Genomic DNA, 20187 nt, shown 5'->3' with positions numbered 1-20187 from the left:
GGGGGGGGGGGTTTGTTATTTGGTCTCTTAAGCCCATGGTTGATTTTTCAGTTACTCAGTTTCACTAAATAAATTTTGAACTTCATTGAGCTTTTCAGTATATACTGCAGGTTTCCAAAAGTGCCTTCTATTTCTAGTACCTTGAAATTTGGTGAACTAATATATGTTTACTTTCGATAATTTTATAAACTTTACTCTCAGCCTTCATCTTTGTAGGTCCCAAACACCACAGGGTTCTGGATGGAAGAAATTTAATGTACTGATAATAAGCATAAATACAATAGCATAAATACATAAAATACCCCCCAAAGCATAAATACAATAATTTTAAATGCACAGAAAAAATAGAAAGGGGCATAAATAGAGCAATGTTGTTGCTACTTTGTTAAATGTATATATTTATGTGTATATATATATATATTTACATATGTATCTCAAAAATTAACTGTACATAATGGAAGTTCCTTATTTCTTAAATAATAATTTTTCTTGTCCTTTGTATATTATAGTATTTTGTTTATTGATAACTGTTAAATTCACAGTTTAAATTTTTTTTTCAAAGATCACTGAACTTGTCATCAGGATACCTGAATTCAGATTTTATATCTGACACTGTGACCTTGGGAAAATTATCTCACCCTTCTCAGTCTTGGTTTTCATATCTGTAAAATGCAGATAATATTTGCCCTATTCATTTCCCAGGGTTATTATGGAAAAATTTTATTGGAAACCCTAAATATAAACATGAAGTATGATAGATAGTGAAGACTGTTCAAATATTATGATTGATTTTCTCCAAATTTTCTTCAGCTTTTTTATATCTTTCTTGATCTGCAGCCATGAGAACTACATTCACTCTGGTTTTTGTTACCCTCTTACAAATACCCAGAATTTTTTGGCTTTTTTTGGCCCTAGAAACACATTAGACCATTGTCCTCCGTGAACAGGAAACACTTTACATCTAGAGTTAAAATTTTGCCCAACAGAGTGAAACACATCTGCCAGACAGCTTTCTCAGATTTTCCTTTATAGAGAGCTCAATCCTAAGTACATTTAGCTTATCAGTAAGAGATAATGCCATTTACAAAACTGGGAGTGTAGTAGAAAGAGAACAAGAGTAAGTTCATGTTGTTTCAAGTCTCAACTCTTATACTTATATACAACTATCTCCTAGGTAGGCTATTTTATGTAAGTCACTTACCCTCCCTGTAAAATGCTAATAATAATATGTTTGCTGCCTGCATCACAGGGATATTACAAGGATTACAAAGATAATGTGATTAAAGTGCTTAGTACATTATGGTAGGCTATAAAGGTTAGATTGTTTTATTAATTTGTTAAAGATAAGAGTCTCTTAAGAAATTTGAGGATTGGGGACTTCCTGTTTTGAAGTCCTTACACCGATTCACAATTCTAACTGCCGATTCTAATTATATAGAGATGCTACAAATGGGCAGTGGGAGGTTAATGATTTGTCCCTACACACAAAGAAGCAGAACTTTAAGCCTTGTCTTTCAGAGTCCAAGCTTTCTCCTCTCTTCACACTGCTTCCAACATTGTTATTACTACTAATGGTATAACCACCAGATGTCACTAAATATCTTGAAGAGCTACCAAAAAATAACATTAAAAAAAAAAAAATCTCACCCTCAATCCTATGGAGGATCTAGCATTGATATTGATACTTCCTCTAATGATAGTGTTCTTTGTCCTCTTCTCACATTTTGTTTCCTTTCTCTGTATTTTGTTTCTTTTCTCTAATCCATTTCCCTATTAGTGATAAAATATACCACTCTGATTACAGCAAAGGCAAGGATTTTGTCTGGTAGGCAAACCTGTCAAAAACCTTTTTTTTTTAAATCATGCTGACTGGTTTTGTTATGCCACAATTCTCTTTTATTGTCATGGCTCAGTTTCCCTAATTGTTCTACTTCAGTTTATAATTGTCTGCTCAGTCCTGCGAAACCACCCTTCCCTCTTAATCAGAATATTTGATAAGGATAAAAGATCTTATGTTTTATAATATCAGAATGCCTCTCCCCATCCCAAGCAATCAGAATGTCAGATACTGTCTTATCAAGAAGTCTCTCCCCAGGTCCGGGGTTCCTCTCTCTATTATGTCATCCCTCTCTGGAGGCTCACCCTACCCTGTCAGAGTCCTGGTCCGGCTCTCAGAACCTGGGCTCCACTCCTGACTCAGTGTACCCCGAGTCGGAGCCATATGTATATGTGTCATTGAGAACTCTGATTGTTTGCTGGATTCTTGGAAACCGTAGTCTCATTCAGCCCTGGGACCAAACCATGGATCCATTTGGTCCCAGTAATTCTCTCCCTTTTAAATAAATTATTAAATACTCTCTAATCTCTATCTTGCCTCAGTTTCTCAGCATTACAGTTTATCCTTGTCCACATGGCTAACCTTAAATATATACTCTTAACTCCGGTAAAATAGTCAAGAGATCGTTTTCCCCTTACAAAACCCCAGTGCCTTTTTCCTGGACGTTTATTTTGGCTGTAGTACTCTGAATTCCACAAGATGCCTAACGTCAGAGGGAGAGTCCCCAACCTTCACTTCCTAGTCTGATCCCTGCACTCCTGGGAGCTTAGACAGCAGTAGTGAATAAGGTGGTGGCCTTGGAGTCAAGAAAGGGGAATTCATATCAGACTCTTACTAACTTTATGACACGGGGCAAGTCACTGAGTTTCACTTACTTTTAGTTTGCTCTTATTTAAAATGGAGATAAGCACACCCACTTTGCAGTGTTGTCATAAGGATCAAATGAGCTCACGTGAGTAAAGCACTATGCAAACCCTGGTGTGCCGCATAAAGGCTTTAATTATCATGGATGTGGATCCGGAGGTATTTGCTGATATCTGAATGTCTTCCCCTGGCTCTTAGTCACTGCCTGGGGGGTAGGAGGGCCTCTGTGAGAGATGGGACACTTCAGTCAGCTTCCCTTTAGAATGTGAGCTCTTTGAAGGCAGACATGGGTTTTGTTTTGCCAAGTTAAATGATTTGCCCAGAGTCATACATCCAGTAGGACCAGATGAACTCAAGGCTTTCTGACTCTTGAGTCATAGACTCCTAAGTATTGATTATTCTGTTCAAGGTAGAGAGATAAGATTTTTCATTCAGGACAGACCAAACATTTTAGACCATGTTATTTCATAATGGTTTCTAGAAGAAAAAGTTTAGTGAAAATACATCCCATACAGATAATGCTTCTAGTGTTTTTCTATTGTAAATATTGCTAGTTCTTGGTTTTGAGAAACTTTTTGTGCTTTTTAGTATTTTTGAATTCACAAGTTCTTTATTTTATTGAAAATCTTAATATATTTAACACTCTGTAGCCATTTTTGTTATTAGTATCAACCATTATTTTTCATCATTTTCCTAACATTGGACCATCCCAACAATCCTAGTGTAAATCCAACCTGATCATAGTGAATAATTTAAGAAAATGCATCGCTGTGGTCTCATTTCTAATATTTTATTCAGTATTAGGCTGCAAGATTTATTAGTAAGATTGATCTATAATTTTGTCTACTTTAACTCTCCATGGCTTGTGAATCAGGGCCATATTTGTCTCATCAAAGGAGTTTACTACACATGTATTTTTGTGGAAAAGGGTTATTGTTCTTAGGGGTCAATTGTTTATAGGGATTCATTGTTCTCTAAATGTTAGAATTCACTTGTAATTTATGACAATTTCTAAGAAAATTTGCCTTTTGAAGTCTGCCCAACTATATTGTTTTTTGTTTTTGTTTTGTTTTTTATTGCAATGCTCTTGGGGGTTCAGTGATTTGCCTAGGGTCATACAACAAGTGTTTGAAGCTAGGTTTGAACTCAGCTTCTCCTGACTCCATCACCTGTACCACTTAGCTGGCCCTCCCCCCTTTTTAAATTTTCAACAAAAACATCTTTTAAAAGTTCATTTTCCCCTGTATCATTGTGGCATCCTAGATTTAAAGTTGTGAACAGGACATTATGGGTCATCTAGTCCAGTCTTGTTATTTTACAGATATAGAAATTGAAAAGAATTTCAGTGATTTTTCCTATGGTTACCCTGGAATAAACCTTTCTTGGTCAGAGTAGACCTTTTTTCCTTTGCTTCTTGTCTTGTCAGTGTAAGGAATGGAAAGACTAGTTCTGAGTCAAAGTACCCCAGACAAAATCCTGCAACTGCCACTTGCCAAAAAGAACTTGGACAAGTCACTTACCTCTCAGGACATGATTTCTTTTCATTTGTAAAATGAAAGAGTTGGACCAAATATTTTCTTTTTTTTCCTCATAGGTGTGTGGTCCTTTGTAATTCTGACTGGCTTCCTCAATATGTAATCTCTCTTCCTGTTTCCCTACAGCAGTTTTTCTTTAACTAGAAAACTCTAGAGTTGCAGTAGCATTCTTAGTCGTGTTAAATTTAGGGGATTTGGGGGGTGGATTCTGTCTGGTTCTGTTCTTCTCCAATTCCCATACTCCTAGGCAATTTTATAGTTTCTTGAAATATCCTGGGACTTTTATCTCATCATGCTTTTCTGATGTTTTTCAGGTAAATTTTTTTGAATTTAGACATCTTACATATTCTTCTAATTTTGCTGTTTTTTGACTTTGCTCTAATGTTTCTTAATTATCACTAGGTTTTTGAGTTATGTTTCCTTCATTTTTTTCAGTGTTCATTTATTTTTCTGTAGGATTTATCCATTTTCTTTTCTAAGCTGTTTTGTGCTCAAGATTTCTATAAATAACTTTAATTGTACTCATCTTCTTCCCTTCCTTTTAAGAGGTTTTATAACTACTTTCAGTCTTTGTGACCAATCCATTCTCTTTTCTGGTATACTAACTACTTTTAGCTATTGCAAAATCATTTTCTTCTGGTGTATTACCCTTGAGTTAGGGACAGGACAAATCACCCTTACATCCTTTCCTTCCTGATTAACACACTACAGCTGTCTCTGACAATGAAGAAGAATGACACCTACTTCTCTTTGTCTTCCTTCTTTCTCCCTTATTCTCTTTATTTACTGTCTGAATGAAGCTTACAAGAAGCCTTTATTGACATGCAGGCAGCTGTCTCCAACCCAAGAATCAATTTACACCTTAAACTTTATGTTTCTAATTCTTTGTTTAAGAGTGGAGAATGAACACTAAATCATCCTTGCAGATACAGTCCCCACAAGGAATGGGGAAAAGGAGCCGAGAAAAGTAGAGCAAACGGCCTTTCATTTCTAGGCTTTCTATACTGACAAACCAGAAATCTGTTAGGTGAAATAAAGGAGTAAAGTCTAATGTAGTTTCATCTGCTTGTCAGCCTCAATCTGAAAAAAAAAAATTTCACCTTTCATTCTTTCTACAAATTATATAGGAACCTAAAAAACATGTCTTAGAATCATTTTAAAATTGAAGGGATTTTTAGAGTTCATTATTCCAGCCTCCTCATGTTACAAGCTGAGAAAACAGGCAATGAAGAGGGTGAATGGATTTCTGATAATCACACAACTAATTTAGCAATAATAATAATAGCTTCAAATTTAGCTATTTACATAATTTATGTAATATGTTAACATTTGCAAAATCTTTTCCATTCCTTGTCTTATCTGAGCTCCCTCACTAATTTACAGATAAGGAACTTGAGAGGATGAGGTGAAGTAACTTCCTGTGGTCACATAGCTATCAAATATTAGAGGAGGGATTGAGAGTGTTCAATAAAATATATAATCCCTAGTTGCCTTAGTAAACCTTTAGGTAGGTAGGAGGCATAGTTAAAGTAACTATCTCTTGGATAAATGTTCTCTAGAATAGTTAAGACTAGTTTACAACTTCACCAACTGTGCCTTAATTTTCCACATGCCCTCCAGCATTTATCTTATTTTGCTCCTACTCTCTTAACCAACCTGATGGTTGTGAGGTGGTACCACAAAGCTGTTTTGATTTGCATTTCCTTAATTAGTCATGTAAAATTTTTTCATATAACTTTATTTTCTTCTGTAAACTGCCTGCAACAGGAGAAAATTAAAGATTTTTGGAGCATATTGAGGAGGATTTAGGAAGGAAGGAAGATAAAAAGGTAAAGAATGTACACACTCATTAAAAGGTATACAGGCAAACAGAGAAATTGTTGAGGCTTCTTTCAAGTCTCAATTGAAGTCTCAGTTTCTACAAAAAACCTTTACCGGTTTACTTTAATGCTAATGTCTTCCCTCTATTAATTATCTCCATTATATACTATAGAGAGCTTTTTTGTATATAGTTATTTGCTTGTTGCCTCTTCCATTAGATTGTATTCTCTTTGAAAGCAAGGAATGTCTTGTTTGTTTTTAAATTTGCCTATCACTCAGAATACTGTCTAGTATATAGAATGCTTTTTATAAATGCTAGCTGACTGAAGATCCCCATAGGAAAGCCATCTGTGTGGATTTCTTTATGTCGAATCTAGTTGTAACTGCAATAATAGGTACTTTCTCCTTTAGGATAGATAATTTTTAATTGAGACTTAAGTCAGTTACAGTTTCTAATTTTGCTCATATATTTTGAATCTGAATTCAAAGGAGGCAGAATTAGTTTTAACTTTACAAGCTATTTTTAAAACAATTTAATTGAAAAAAAAATCTCATGTTGAAATATACCAAAAAGGAATAACTTATCATTTGAAGAAGAAAAAATAGTTGCTTTGATTAATAGTTTTTTTTTGTTTGGGACAAGTTTTTAGTTTTTTTTTTTTTGTTGTTGGTTTTGGTTTCTTACTATTTGATTAGACAGATGTTAAATCCCTAAATTTAACATTATTTTTTAATTCTGAATTTAAACACTAAAAAGGAGCATTTCCATATGTAATATGTGTGTATATATGTGTATGTGGGTATCAGAATACCAAAAAAAAAGATTGCATATAAACTTTCCATTTCACATAACTTACTTTTAAAAAGCATTTTAAAATTAATCTGTTTCTTCCATTATCTCCACCCCACTCCACTTTCATTGAGCCAAAAAAAAAAAAAAAAAACAAAACTGAAAAATAAAGTCATCAATATATAGCTAGCTGCATCATCTGCCAAAACAAATTCCTACATTAGGTATACCCAAAAAATAAGTTGGGGTTTTTTTGTTTTTTTTTTTTTTTTTGTTTTGTTTTTTGCATTTTAAGTTCCTCACTGCTGGGGCTGGGGGGGGAGGGGAGATAAATGGTATCTTTCATCTTCATTCATTTGGTTTCATGGTTTATCATTGCAGTGATAGGTGACTTTGTTGTTCTAAAGATTCAAGATTGTTTTTATGCAGGATCTTGTTACTTTGAATAAATTTTTCTCCTAGTTCTGTTCAGTTCACTAGAAGTTTTGGTTTTTAGGCTTATCCTCTGCTCTAAGACTAACACTAGCTATTTTCTATATGAATGAATTGTAAAGTAAAAATTTTGTTCATGACCTTATCCCTTATTCTCTTGAATATGTAGATATTCCATTTCTTTTCCAAGACTAGCCTCTCAACCTGAAGGAGTCTTCAGCAATTTACCTCATTTTTTCTCTAGCATTTCAGTTTCTACCTTACTTATTAGGCTCTTTACTTTCTTTCTACAAATATTTATTTATGCCTACCCATCTTAAAACAAAAATCTTCTCAAACCTTTACTTTGGTTCTGTTGCCCCCTCTAGCTCTACCTATAATTGCTTTCATTGCTAAACTTCTGGAATATATAGCAGTCTCTGCCTTTACTTAACACCCATTCTTTCCTCCTTAATATCCTAAAATAATTTTAATTCTTTTTATTCTACTGAAATAGAACACTGGACCTAATTACTAAATCCAGTATCTTTTTTTAGGTACCACCCACTGCTGTGCTTTTCTTTCTCTTGGTTTAGTTTAGCTATTGATAAGTAGGGTTGATAGTCTGGGATTTACATTGGATTGTTAACTAGCAGTATAGAATCACAGAATCTTGGTAGCTAAAAGTCTAAGGGCATTATCTATCTGATAGACAGCTTCGATCTGAACAAAAGTAACCTATCCAACATTTCTAACAAGTGATCATTTCTTTTTAAAATCTTTTTGTTTATTCCACTATTTTGCTGGCTTCTTTTCTATCCTCTACATTATATCTGGATGCAGAATTCTTCTCCTTTTATATTTACTTTCCAGGAGAACTTATCCTTTCCTCTGGGTTTAATAATCTTAGTGATTTTCAGATCAGCATTTCTAGCCCTAATCTCTCATATTCATTTTAATTCCATCTTTTCGTTTGTCTATTGGGCATTTGTTTGATTGCTTTGCTCTATTCAAGTTCACAATATTCAGAACTAGAAATCATTATTGATCAGAAAATAGAAAATTTTGACTATATCAAATTGAAAAGTTTTTTTACAAACAAAACTAATACAGACAAGATTATAAGGGAAGCAATAAATGGAAAAACATTTTTACAGTCAAAGGTTCTGATAAAGGCCTCATTTCCAAAATATATAGAGAATTGACTCTAATTTATAAGAAATCAAGCCATTATCCAATTGATAAATAGTCAAAGGATATGAACAGACAATTCTCAGATGAAGAAATTGAAACTATTTCTAGCCATATGAAAAGATGCTCCAAGTCATTATTAATCAGAGAAATGCAAATTAAGACAACTCTGAGATATCACTACACACCTGTCAGACTGGCTAGAATGACAGGAAAAGATAATGATGAATGTTGGAGGGGATATGGGAAAACCAGGACACTGATACATTGTTGATGGAATGGTGAATACATCCAGCCATTCTGGAGAGCAATTTGGAACTATGCTCAAAAAGTTATCAAACTGTGCATACCCTTTGATCCAGTAGTGTTACTACTGGGCTTATATCCCAAAGAGATCATAAAGAAGGGAAAGGGACCTGTATGTGCACGAATGTTTGTGGCAGCCCTCTTTATAGTGGCCAGAAATTGGAAAATGAGTGGATGCCTTTCAACTGGAGAATGGCTGAATAAATTGTGGTATACGAATATTATGGAATATTATTGCTCTGTAAGAAATGACCAGCAGGATGATTTCAGAAAGGCCTGGAGAGACTTACATGAACTGATGCTGAGTGAAATGAGCAGGACCAGAAAATCATTATAGACTTCAACAACATATATACTATATGATGATTAATTCTGATGGACGTGGCCATCTCCAGCAATGAGATGAACCAAATCAGTTCCAATAGAGCAGTAATGAACTGAACCAGCTACACCCAGGGAAAGAACTCTGAGAGATGACTAAAAACCATTACATTGAATTCCCAATCCCTCTATTTTTGTCTGCCTGCATTTTTGATTTCCTTCACAGGCTAATTGTACACTATTTCAAAGTCCAACTCTTTTTGTACAGCAAAATAACTGTTTGGATATGTATACATATATTGTATTTAACTTATACTTTAATATATTTAACATGTATTGGTCAACCTGCCATCTGGGGGAAAGGAGAGAAAAAGTTGGAAGAAAAGGATTTGCAACTGTCAGTGCTGAAAAATTACCTATGCATATATCTTGTAAATAAAAAGCTATAATAAAAAAGTGAAAAAAAAGAAACTTAAAAAAAACAATATTCAGAACAAAATTCATCATCTTGTCCTTAAAACTTCTCAGCTTTCCTCTTTAGTGATACTATCATCTTCTCAGTTATCTATGCTCAAAAACTTAGCTATCTTTGACTCTTCCCTTTCTCTACCTCATATATAATCATTCAACAAAGTCGTATCAATTTTTTCTTCATTATATTTTTGTTATTTCCTCATTCCCACTTCCATTCTACCACTACCAGTCTAGGTCTTCCTGACTTAATTTCTGGAGATGGTAAAATGATTATCGACTATGAAATTGTCAGTCTGATCTATTTTTCTCTGGTTTTCATCCATTATAATCAAAGTGGCAGCTAGCATGGGATAACAAAACTTTGTTTCGGGGCACCTAATATCCACAGGCTTATGCCTTCTTCATAGTGATTTACACCCTTGCATCCTTCTTCACAGCCTTCTACTATCAGTGTTAAAGAAAGGCACAGTTGCTATCCCTACCACCATTGCCAGTTCTACGACCATTATACCTCTCTCCTAGAACCATCTTTTACCTAAAATTCCATGACTCAAGGATTCAGTTCTCTGAGGGATGGTCTGGTCCTTTTCAGAGGATCAATTCTATCCCTAGTAGACCTCTAGGTCCAGTACGGTAACTTCTCATCACCACCACTATTGAATTTGTATCAAAAATGATTATACCTACTTATAGCATTGGCTTTAACCCACCTTACTTATTAGATAATATTTAATAAGTCATTTTTATCTTATTACTTGTCTATTTAGAAAAATATTAAATGACACAGTTAATTTAAAGCCAGACTCTTTAGCATGGAGATATGAGGTCTTCTACAATTTGTCTTTTCCTTACTTATCCATTTGTTATTTCTCTTCACTCTTCAAGAAAATGCTCGGATACAATCAGGCAGGTCCTCCTTATTGTTCCTACCTCCATATCCCTTTTAGTGCATTTGTCTATTCCCCTACCTCAAATAGCTTCCTCCTTAAGTGAATACTACATATCAAGGCCCAGCTCGATTTCTTTACTAGTCTTATAATAACTGAAATTCTGTTAGTGTTATTGAAAAGGAAGGTACAACCTTATTTCTAAACAATTCTGCTATTCTTTTCTATTTAATGGATTAATTCATCCCATTCTCATTCACAATTATGACTTCTAACTGTATTTCGCCCATCCTATTTTCTTATATTTCTCTACTTTTCCATGTCTCCTCTCCTCTGTCTGTTTTGCTTCTGATTACTGACTTCCTTAATCTATCCTCCCTCGTTCCCCCCCTTTTTTAACCCCTTTCCTTCTTTCCTCCTATTCTTCCCTCTTTTAACTAATTCAGATGAGAGTAGGGTTCAAATGCTTAAACTACCCTCATTCACTCCCACTATCTTCCTCTTATATAAATGCTTCTTTGTACACTTCATTTAAGAATTATGGTACATGAGAATAAGAAAGTTTTGAGGGTTTACATAATATCTCCCCAAATAAGAATGTAAACAATTTAAACTTTAGTCCTTTGTAATTTTTTATTCATATTTACCTTCTTAATGCTTCTCTTGACTCTTTTGTCAGATTTTTTCACTCAGCTCTGGTCCAGAAATGCTTGGAAGTTCTCTATATTATTAAAAAGTCTATTTTTCCCCTGTAAGATTGTATTCAAGTGTTTCTTGGTAGATTATTCTTGATTATAAACTTAGATTCCTTGCCTTGTGGAGTATCATATTCTAAGCTCTTTACTCCCTTATGGTGATGGCTGCTAAATTTTATGTCATCCTTATTGTGGCTCATTGGTACTTGAATCCTCTTTTTGATTGTTTACAATATTTTTTTCCCTTGACCTGGAAACTTTAAATTTTGGATTGCACTCTGGTTCAAAGATAGCAGAACAATTTTCTTTTATGATTTCTTGAAATATAGTGTTCAGATTCTTTGTGACTTTCAGATAATCAAATGATTTTTAAATTATTTCTCCTCTATTTTCCAAGTCAGATTTTTTTTCCTTGAGAATACTTCATTTTCTTCTATTTTTTCTTTCAGTATTTTGACTTGTTTTATTGTTTCTTGATATCTCATGGAGTCATTAATCTCAATTAGCCAATTCTTATTTTCAAGAAGTTATTTTCTTCAGTGAAGTTTTGTACTTCTTTTTCAAACTGTTCTCTTTTTATATCTTCCTTCCCTAACATTAACCTCTTTTCCCATAATTTTCCCTATACTGCTCTCATTTGGTTTTTAAAATAATTTTTAGCTCCTTTTTAAAAAATTCTTTAATTTTAACTCTTCTGGGAATTCTTCTTGGACTTGTATCCCACTGCATCTATCTTCAAGGGTTTGCTTATGGACTTATTTGAGGTTTTTTGTTTTGTTTTTTGAGTCACTCTCTTCTGTGTTGGTGTCATGAGCTTACTTCCCTGTTGTCATAGTAGCTCTTTGTTACTGGTTCTTTTTTTTTTTTTTGTTTGCTCATTCTTCCAGATGACTTCTCATCTTTAGTTGGTGTTGGACTCTATGCACTTATTGGATTGGGGGTGGAAGTAATATCTGGCTTGAGGTTTTATTTTCGTATAACCTTTGCTGCTTTCCAAGGTCTGGCTGGGAGCCTGAAAGTTTTCAGTGCCTCCAAAGTGGTGTGATTTAGGGAGGAATCTGTTCATTCCCCCTCTTTGTCTGAGTTCTGTAAATTCTTGACCCAGTTTTGTCTCAGTCCATTGGCTTATTTCTGAATGGGAGTTTCAACCTACCACCACTTGACTTAGCCACTATTGGCCTGCTTGAAGACTCTGTGAATTCAGTCATCTTTGACCTGGGATGTTGTGCCCTGCAACTAGGATCAGAGCCACATGGCTACCATGGGCTTTCCAAAATGTGTTCAGTATTCAGACACTGCTCAAGGACATTTTTCTCACCTCTGTAACTGGGACATGATAACAGGTGGTGGATTACAATGCTGCTAAATAACATCCATTTCTGTACCTATTGCTTGTACAGGGATCTCCTGTGGTTTCTTTCTGGTGTCCGGTCTTGGCCCTCTTTGAGTTTTCTCTCGATACCAGAATGTTCTCTACTGGGACTTTGGCCGGGGTTACATGATTCTAATTTGCTAATTTTTCTATTTTGTCTATTTTCATCTCCCTAAGTTGTCCTGAGAGGGGGAAGTAGAAAGACTTTTTGTCTTTCCTCATCAGAAATCCATCTTGTACACTCCAGATATTTGTTGAGGAGGTATGGGAAAGGGAGAGTTAGACTCTAATGCTTTTTATCACTTTCCCATTTCAGCTCTGCTCCTTGCTGCAATCTCTTGAAGAGAAATAAAGAAGTAGCCTTTAAAATTTTTTTGAAGTCAGGGTTTAGAAGGGTATGAACCATGCTATCAACTAAAGGTTCCATTTCAAGGTGAAGATGATATCCAAAATCACATGTATATATTTCTTTAAAGAATGTTTGTATTTTCTTTTTCTCAATTACATATAAAAACAACTTTAATATTCATTTTTTAATTCCAGATTCCCTTTTTCTCTTTCTCTTTCCTTGAAAATGCAAACACTTTCACACAGATTATACATGTACAGTTATGAAAAACATATTACCATATTAGCCACATTACAAAAGGGGAAAAATGATAAAAGAGAGAAAGAAGGAAACAAAAAAAGAAATAAAAAAAATACATGGAAGCTTCAATCTGCATTCAGAATCCATCAATTCTTTCTATAAAGGTGAATGGTATTTTTCATCATAAATTTTTGGAATTGTCTTGGATCACTATACTGCTGAGAATAAAGTCAATCACAGTAGATCATCAAATAATATTGCTGTTATTGTGTATAATATTCTAGTTCTGCTCACTTCATTTTGCATTAGTTCGTAGAAATATTCCCAGGTTTTTCAGAGAGCATCCTGCTGATCATTTCTTATTGCACAATGATATTGCATCACAATCATGTAACATAACTTGTTCAGCCATTCCCCCATTGATGGGCATCACTTTAATTTCCAATTCTTTGTCGTCACAAAAAGAGCTGCTACAAATATTTTTGTATGTACAGATCTTTTTCCTTTTTTAAAAAATCTCTTGGGAATACAAACCTACTAGTGGTATTGCTAGGTTAAAGAGTATGAAGTTTTTAATAGCCTTTGGGCATAGAATTCCATATTGCTTCCCATAATGATTAGAACAGTTCACAACTCCACCAGGAGTACATTAGTGTCCTTATTTTTCTACACATTCCAATTTTTGTCATTTTTCATTTCTATCATAGTAGTCAATCTGATAGATATGAAGTGATATCTCAGATATCACATATTTTTTAATATGTATTTCTCTAATCAGTAATGATTTAGAGCATTTTTTCATATGGCTATCTATAATTTTGATTTTTAAAAAAAATGTATCCATCTTTTTAATGTTGATTTATTTTAAAATATATGACATAGTAACATTGGTGGGTATAGATATTGACATGGAAGATAGGATTTCTTAGCTAATAGTTTTTGATACTCCTTTTTTCCTTCTTTTTCTCTAGAGATTCAATCAGCCTGTTATAACAGCTTATTTTTATTGTTTATTATACTATTATATATTGTTTATTGCTGACCTGTTAGATTCACACATTATCTCTTTTGTTTTATGAAGTTTATATTAAATGAAAGTTAGGGAGACAATCACAATAGCTTAGAGACTCCAATTAGGAAAGTTCCTAACAATTAGCCAGAAGTTTGGCTTTGTGCTCTGTTTTAAATTTAGATTGATTGCTAGCTTAACCCTTTTACTCTTTATGTTTGAGGCAAAATTCAGGTTGCTGAGCAACATACTTTACTAACATTTGGTAAAGAATTAAGAAGAGTATTATATGGTGTCTATAAATGGACAGAGTATTGTATACTGTCTATAAAAGGCACCATGAGGGTAAGTTGGAGAAAGAGCAGGCCTTTTCTTTGAACTTCTCCCATCCTTACAAAAATGGTAAAACTGATGACTTTAGACTAAATTTAATGATCTGAGATGCTTGTAGGAGCTGATGATCTTGTCACACAGCTCCTCCTTTTCCCTTTCTTCTGTAGCTCCTTTGCCAGTGATTCTTTCCTGCTTTGCTCATGAAGTCCTAGGCAAGGCTAGAGAAGTTAACTGTGTTGTTGCTGTTGCTCATCTTTTGAGATACCTTCTCCTTCCCTTGGTTTGTCCTTTCAAATTCTTTATTTCTTAAAGAACTTCAGAGCTGAAATAACTCATTGTTCTCTAGCTCAAAGATTGTATAATAATCCCAAAACAAATTAATTGTACCTCTGAAGTACAAATCCTAAAATGCCACTTACTTTCCAAACTTCTGTTACACTATTTTAGTAATTTTGGTTGCTACTGGTATTTCTTTTTACTATTTTGTTAACAGTATTTAATGGAATGCTTCATTGTTTTGGATTGTTTCAGCTTCAAAGCAGTTTTCTTCAGATATCTTAAGAGCCCACAATGACTATAGACGGAAACATGGCTGCCCCCCATTAAAACTCGACAATAAATTGAACCGTGAGGCACAACAGTGAGTCAGTTTTTAACAATTAGTGATTCTGAAATACTCTTGTCTGCCTTTTTGAAAATACTTAGCATCTAAAGTATCCTGTGTGATTATATTGTCTGAGAATCTGCGTAATATTTCCTGTTATAAGGCTCTTAGTGTCATTTTAACATTAGGGAAGAAGTTTGGGGTTTTTTGTTTGTTTTTTAAGAAATTGGATTTTGTGACAATGCATTTTCAAGGTTTAGGCATAAGCATGCTTTATGGAAGGGGGAATTTGGAAGTTTGATTAAGGTTCATTCATTTCTGCTTATAATTTTAGTAAATGCTCTGAGTTTCTTTGCTAGGTATGCAGAGGCACTGGCTACTACAAAGGTTCTCAAACATAGCTCAGAATCCAGTAGGGGAAATTGTGGAGAAAATCTAGCATGGGCTTCCTATGATCAACCAGGTATGTTTGGTTCTTTCATACTCTCCTGTCAGAATTGCTACATTCTAAATTCATATCTTTGAAATTTACTTACTTTATTTTTTTCTGCACTGTGGGAAAAATTTTAAAGTTCTGATTTTTTTCCCCCTAAAAGTTGATTAGTACCTGAATTTTGTTTGTTTTTTCATAATGCCTCTTTGGACTGAATTTGAATGTGTTCTATTTTTTATCTATTTATGTACACTTGGAACCACAATCTAACTCATGGTATAAAAATGAAAACTTTTTTTTCTTTCTTCTCATATGATTTTTCTACTTTATATATCTGCCTATTCATTTCCATTCCCAAATCCTATACTTTAAATTGCATTCCTAAGGCATAACATTGTTACCCAATTCCTGAATTTGTTAAACTGAGAATATCACATAAAATGCATTTGTTACATGAAAGTGTTATTTAAAGACTTACTATATTTTATCTGCTGTGTGGAATTGAATTAGAACTACTCTCAGTATACTATTGAGTACCATTAGTATTTTGAAAACTGGGATATTTTAGTCAGAAATTACTTCATTAGGAAAAAGAACACTTTTTCCTCTTTCAGTCACCAATCTCAGAGATATTTGAAATCAAAAAGTTATTATAGGACACCTAATTACACTCAATAAAATAGGGTGTTCATTGGGTTTATTGAGTTATGTTTTCTTTTGTTTTAAAATTTATTTCCTCAGTTTGAGAGGTTTTTTTCCCTATTGGCTTTTCTTTGGGAAGGCACTTTGTTGTTAAATTGGCTTGCATATGTATACATATTTGTAGTCCAGGTTTCTCTGGCTATGTCCAATTCTGGCACAGAGATACCCTGAGAAGCCTTTTGACCATACCCTGTTTGCCTAATAGGGAGCCTATTATATCAATTACCAGGTAAGTGCGTGGGTTGGGGAACCTACCTCTAATTGGCCACTTGCATCTTTAAAACTGGATTGACTGAGTCTCTCACATCTTTGAACTGCCCTTTTTATGACTCTATTTGCTGTTTCCAGCACTTGAAGCTATGAACTAAGCTGCTGAGAGGGTAAGAAAAATTTTTCCCTTGCTCTGTTCCTGTTATTCCTGACTCCAAGAAATGGGCCTGGAAGCATTTGTTTCAGATAGGGGTGATCACTAGCACAGACCTGGGAATTTGAGCCATGGTAACCTTAATATCTGGAACCAAGATTACAGATCAGATGGTGCAAGCAACCAGTCTGGCATGGAAACCCAGAGAAACCAGTATTGGGACTTGAGCCCAACGGCAATTTTGGACTTGGAACTGGGACTGTATTTTGTGGGGGGAAAAACTACCAATCCTCTTTCCTCTTTGTATCATTTTTATGTTACTTGTACTATGTCCCGTCCTGGGCCCTCCACTCCAACCTAAAACTCTTAAGGCCATTCTAAGAGCAGCAAAGAACTCCCAAAAAAGGATGGGAAAAGGAGCTTCTGGAAACACTTGAGGAAATCCCTCAAATTAAACCCTAAGAAGAAAGTGAATTTGGTATAAATGATAAATATTTGTGGCATGTATGGGAGTCAGCCAGTAGTTACTAATATTGCTGCACTCTGCTTGTTTACAAAATAGTGTAGAAGAGAGGCTTCTTTTGAAATTTTTTTCTCTTACTTTTTGCTCAAATATTAAAAATGTTTAACATTTGTGTTTTAAAATTTTGAATTTCAAATTCTCTCCCTCCCTCTCCCTCTCCTAGTTCATGCATATTTCTATATTAGCCATTTTGCAAAAGAAAACAAAGACCAGAAGAAGAAATAAACAAGCAAAAAAGAATTTTTTTGTAAAAGTATCCTTCGATCTGCGTTCTTTCTTTGGAAGTAGATAGCATATTTTCATCATGAATCATTTGGAACTATCTTGGAATTTTATATTGCTGAGAATGGCTAAGTCATTCATAGTTGATCATCAGACAATATTGATATTACTATGTACAGTATTTTCTTGGTTCTTCACACTTCACTTTGTACCAGTTCATAGAAGTTTTCCCAAGTTTTTTTTAAGAGCATACTGCTCGTAATTTCTTATAGGACAGTAATATTCCATCACAATCATTATACTACAGCTATTCCCCAATTGATGAACATCTCTTGAATTTCCAATTTTTTGCCACAAAAAGAACTACTAGAAATATTTTGTACATATAGGTTCTTTTCCTTTTATGAAAAAAATCTCTTAGGATTCAGATCAAGTAGTGATGTTGGTGGGTGAAAAAATGTGCACAGTTTTATAGCCTTTTGGGTATAGAGTTCCAAATTATTCTCCAAAATAGTTGAACTCACAGCTTCACCAGGAGTACATGAATGTCTCTATTTTCGCCATCCCTTCCAACATTTATCATTTTCCTGACATTCCCTTATATCAGCCAATCTGATAGAAGCTTTCCTTTCCAAGTCTTTCCTTCAGATGTGACTCTTTGCTACCAGCATTTCCACCTCAAGGAAGAAAAGTTTCCTTGAGACAAATGGAAAATGAACTCCCCCAGAGTGTAGCAGGAAGAAAGTTTTTTTCTTACCAAACCTTTGTCTCCTTTACACTGCTCATTCCTGTATGCTGTTAGAGCCAGATTCACTTGATTTATTTATTTTCACTCTTTGGGGGCAGTTACATTCCTGTTTGTTTCATTTCTAACCTCCAGTTGGGAAACTTCAAAAATTTTGAAAGAGTTTCCTCTCTCTGTGTAGCCAAATGTAACTTCCCTCTCAACTGCCCTTGAGCAAACAAAATACATTGAGACTGTTAATTTCTGTTTTATTTTAATACCAGCCTCTAGACCCCAAAGGAAAGAAAAAGAACAAGTATTTCTATAGCGCCTACTAAGTGCCACATACTTAGTGCAAGTACTTTTTATAAATTTCTCATATGGTGGCCACAACCTGGGAGGTAGATACTGTTATTATCTGTGTTCTACATTTGAGGAAACTGAGGCAAATGGAGGTTAAGTGTCTTGCTTGGGGTCATGTAGGTCATAAATGTCTGAGGCCGGCAGGTCTTTGAAACTCCAAGCCCAACATTCCATTGAGTGTTCCTTCTACTGGCTGCCTGACCACGTGAAGAACAATCCAGTATATAAACTTTAGAGAAACAAATAAGCTTGAAAACAAATACATACTCTTCCTAAGAAGGAGAAGGTATTTTAACCATTTAATATTTCCCAGCAAACAAGAACAGCTGCTGTCTTGACTCTGGTGGCTATAGGGGGCCTATATGTCACACCTGATGGGGGCACAGGTAACAGAGGTAGCATTGGTACTCAGTCCAGGTACTCCTGCATCTGGGTCTCCAGCAAGAGGAGGAGGAGCCGATGAACCCCACGTTCTAGTCACTCCCATGGTTGAGCCACTTGGGCACAGAGACATTAGCAGAGGAAACAACCAGGGGCAGCTCCCTGGCCTCCACATTCTGTCATGAATCCAATTATCTTTCATTCATTGTGGTAGCAGAGCACCTCAGGCTTCTTGACTATCCCTCAGCTCTCTTGTGCATGCTTATTTTTTACCTTGTGGGAGATTTTAGCTATCTCTCCAAAATGAATGGAGAAAAAGGCTTCCTTTTCCTGGCACAGTCTCACAGGGGCATATGAGGTATTCCAGGAGGACTAGCACCTCTGGTGTGAGGGCTTGTGAAAGCATTTTCAGGCTTTTCATCCACCTTTCCTGTCTACCAGGCACTGAATTCTCACCTGTGGCTTCAAGAAGTTGTACACAGCAGGGGCATCAGGGCACCCTCACAAACTATCTCAGCAGACAAACTAAGCCAGAAGGAGGGCAACCAAACTGAGTTAGGGCCATGTTGACCCTAAGCTTGGATGATTTCGTCTGGCAGAACGGGCAGATGGAATTTATTTGTTCCAACAGTGATTAAAGGCTGCTGCAGCAGGTTCTGAGGAGCACTTAGAGCTTGGTCAGATATCAAAGGTGTCAAGATCATCCACTGCATCCCAGGCCATTGCCAGTCATCCTTATTTTGTCTTGCCACTGGACATCGAGGGTGATGACTTTGTACAACTTTACCTCACTTAAATCTACTTCACATACCAACCAAGACTTCCTCCCTGAAGTCATTGGTCCTCTTCAAAAACAAAAGAAAAACAATCTCCTAACCCCAAGGAACTCAGGACCTCAAGCAGACAGCCTTTGCATACTTCTTATCGCTGGATCAGATATTTTGCTTGCCCTTACCAAATCAGCCAAAATGCAAGTGGCACCTGGAATTGCATATCACAACATCAAAATAAAGACCCACTCTTAAGAGAACAAGGATAATTATCCAGACATCCCAGGTGGGATCTCAGAATGCACTTCATAGGAAGTATACATCAACGGTATATGTAATAGTCATAGTCCTATTGATACTTTAGTGATAGTAGTACATGCATATCCAAAGAACACAAGCATAACAGCAAAAACAAAAGTAAAGCAATATTATTATCAGTAGCTTTATGAAGTAATAGCATATGCAAAAAACAGCAGGGTTTATAGCAATAGCAAGTAACAAAATTATGAATATTTAATGCATCTACCATATATACATGATATGACATATAAAGGAAATAACATGAACAAATAAAACAGAAGCACACTCAAAACATGAAATAATTAGAATGTAGGTGAACAGACATGTATGCTTGCATGTAAGGTACACATTACAGAGGAAAATATC

The 20187-nt window shown here is 35.1% G+C and overlaps 1 protein-coding gene across 4 annotated transcripts in view; it reads left to right on the top strand.

Moving 5' to 3' along the window:
• Window positions 1-20187, top strand: part of GLIPR2 (GLI pathogenesis related 2) — a 64486-nt gene that overhangs the window by 25084 nt on the left and 19215 nt on the right. For 3 of the 4 annotated variants that reach the window (XM_031937286.1, XM_031937304.1, XM_031937290.1), the window contains exons 2-3: window positions 14967-15075; window positions 15399-15502. The exons of the other annotated variant lie outside the window; for it this stretch is intronic. In XM_031937286.1, the coding sequence (XP_031793146.1) occupies window positions 14967-15075; window positions 15399-15502 (213 nt within the window). The remainder of the gene's footprint in view (window positions 1-14966; window positions 15076-15398; window positions 15503-20187) is intronic. 4 annotated transcript variants of the gene reach the window in all.

This window comes from Sarcophilus harrisii, chromosome 1 (assembly GCF_902635505.1).
Source record: "Sarcophilus harrisii chromosome 1, mSarHar1.11, whole genome shotgun sequence".
NCBI lineage: Eukaryota > Metazoa > Chordata > Mammalia > Dasyuromorphia > Dasyuridae > Sarcophilus > Sarcophilus harrisii.
The sequence above is the reverse complement of the archived record's forward strand: the minus strand, read 5'-3'. Positions and strand labels throughout refer to the sequence as shown.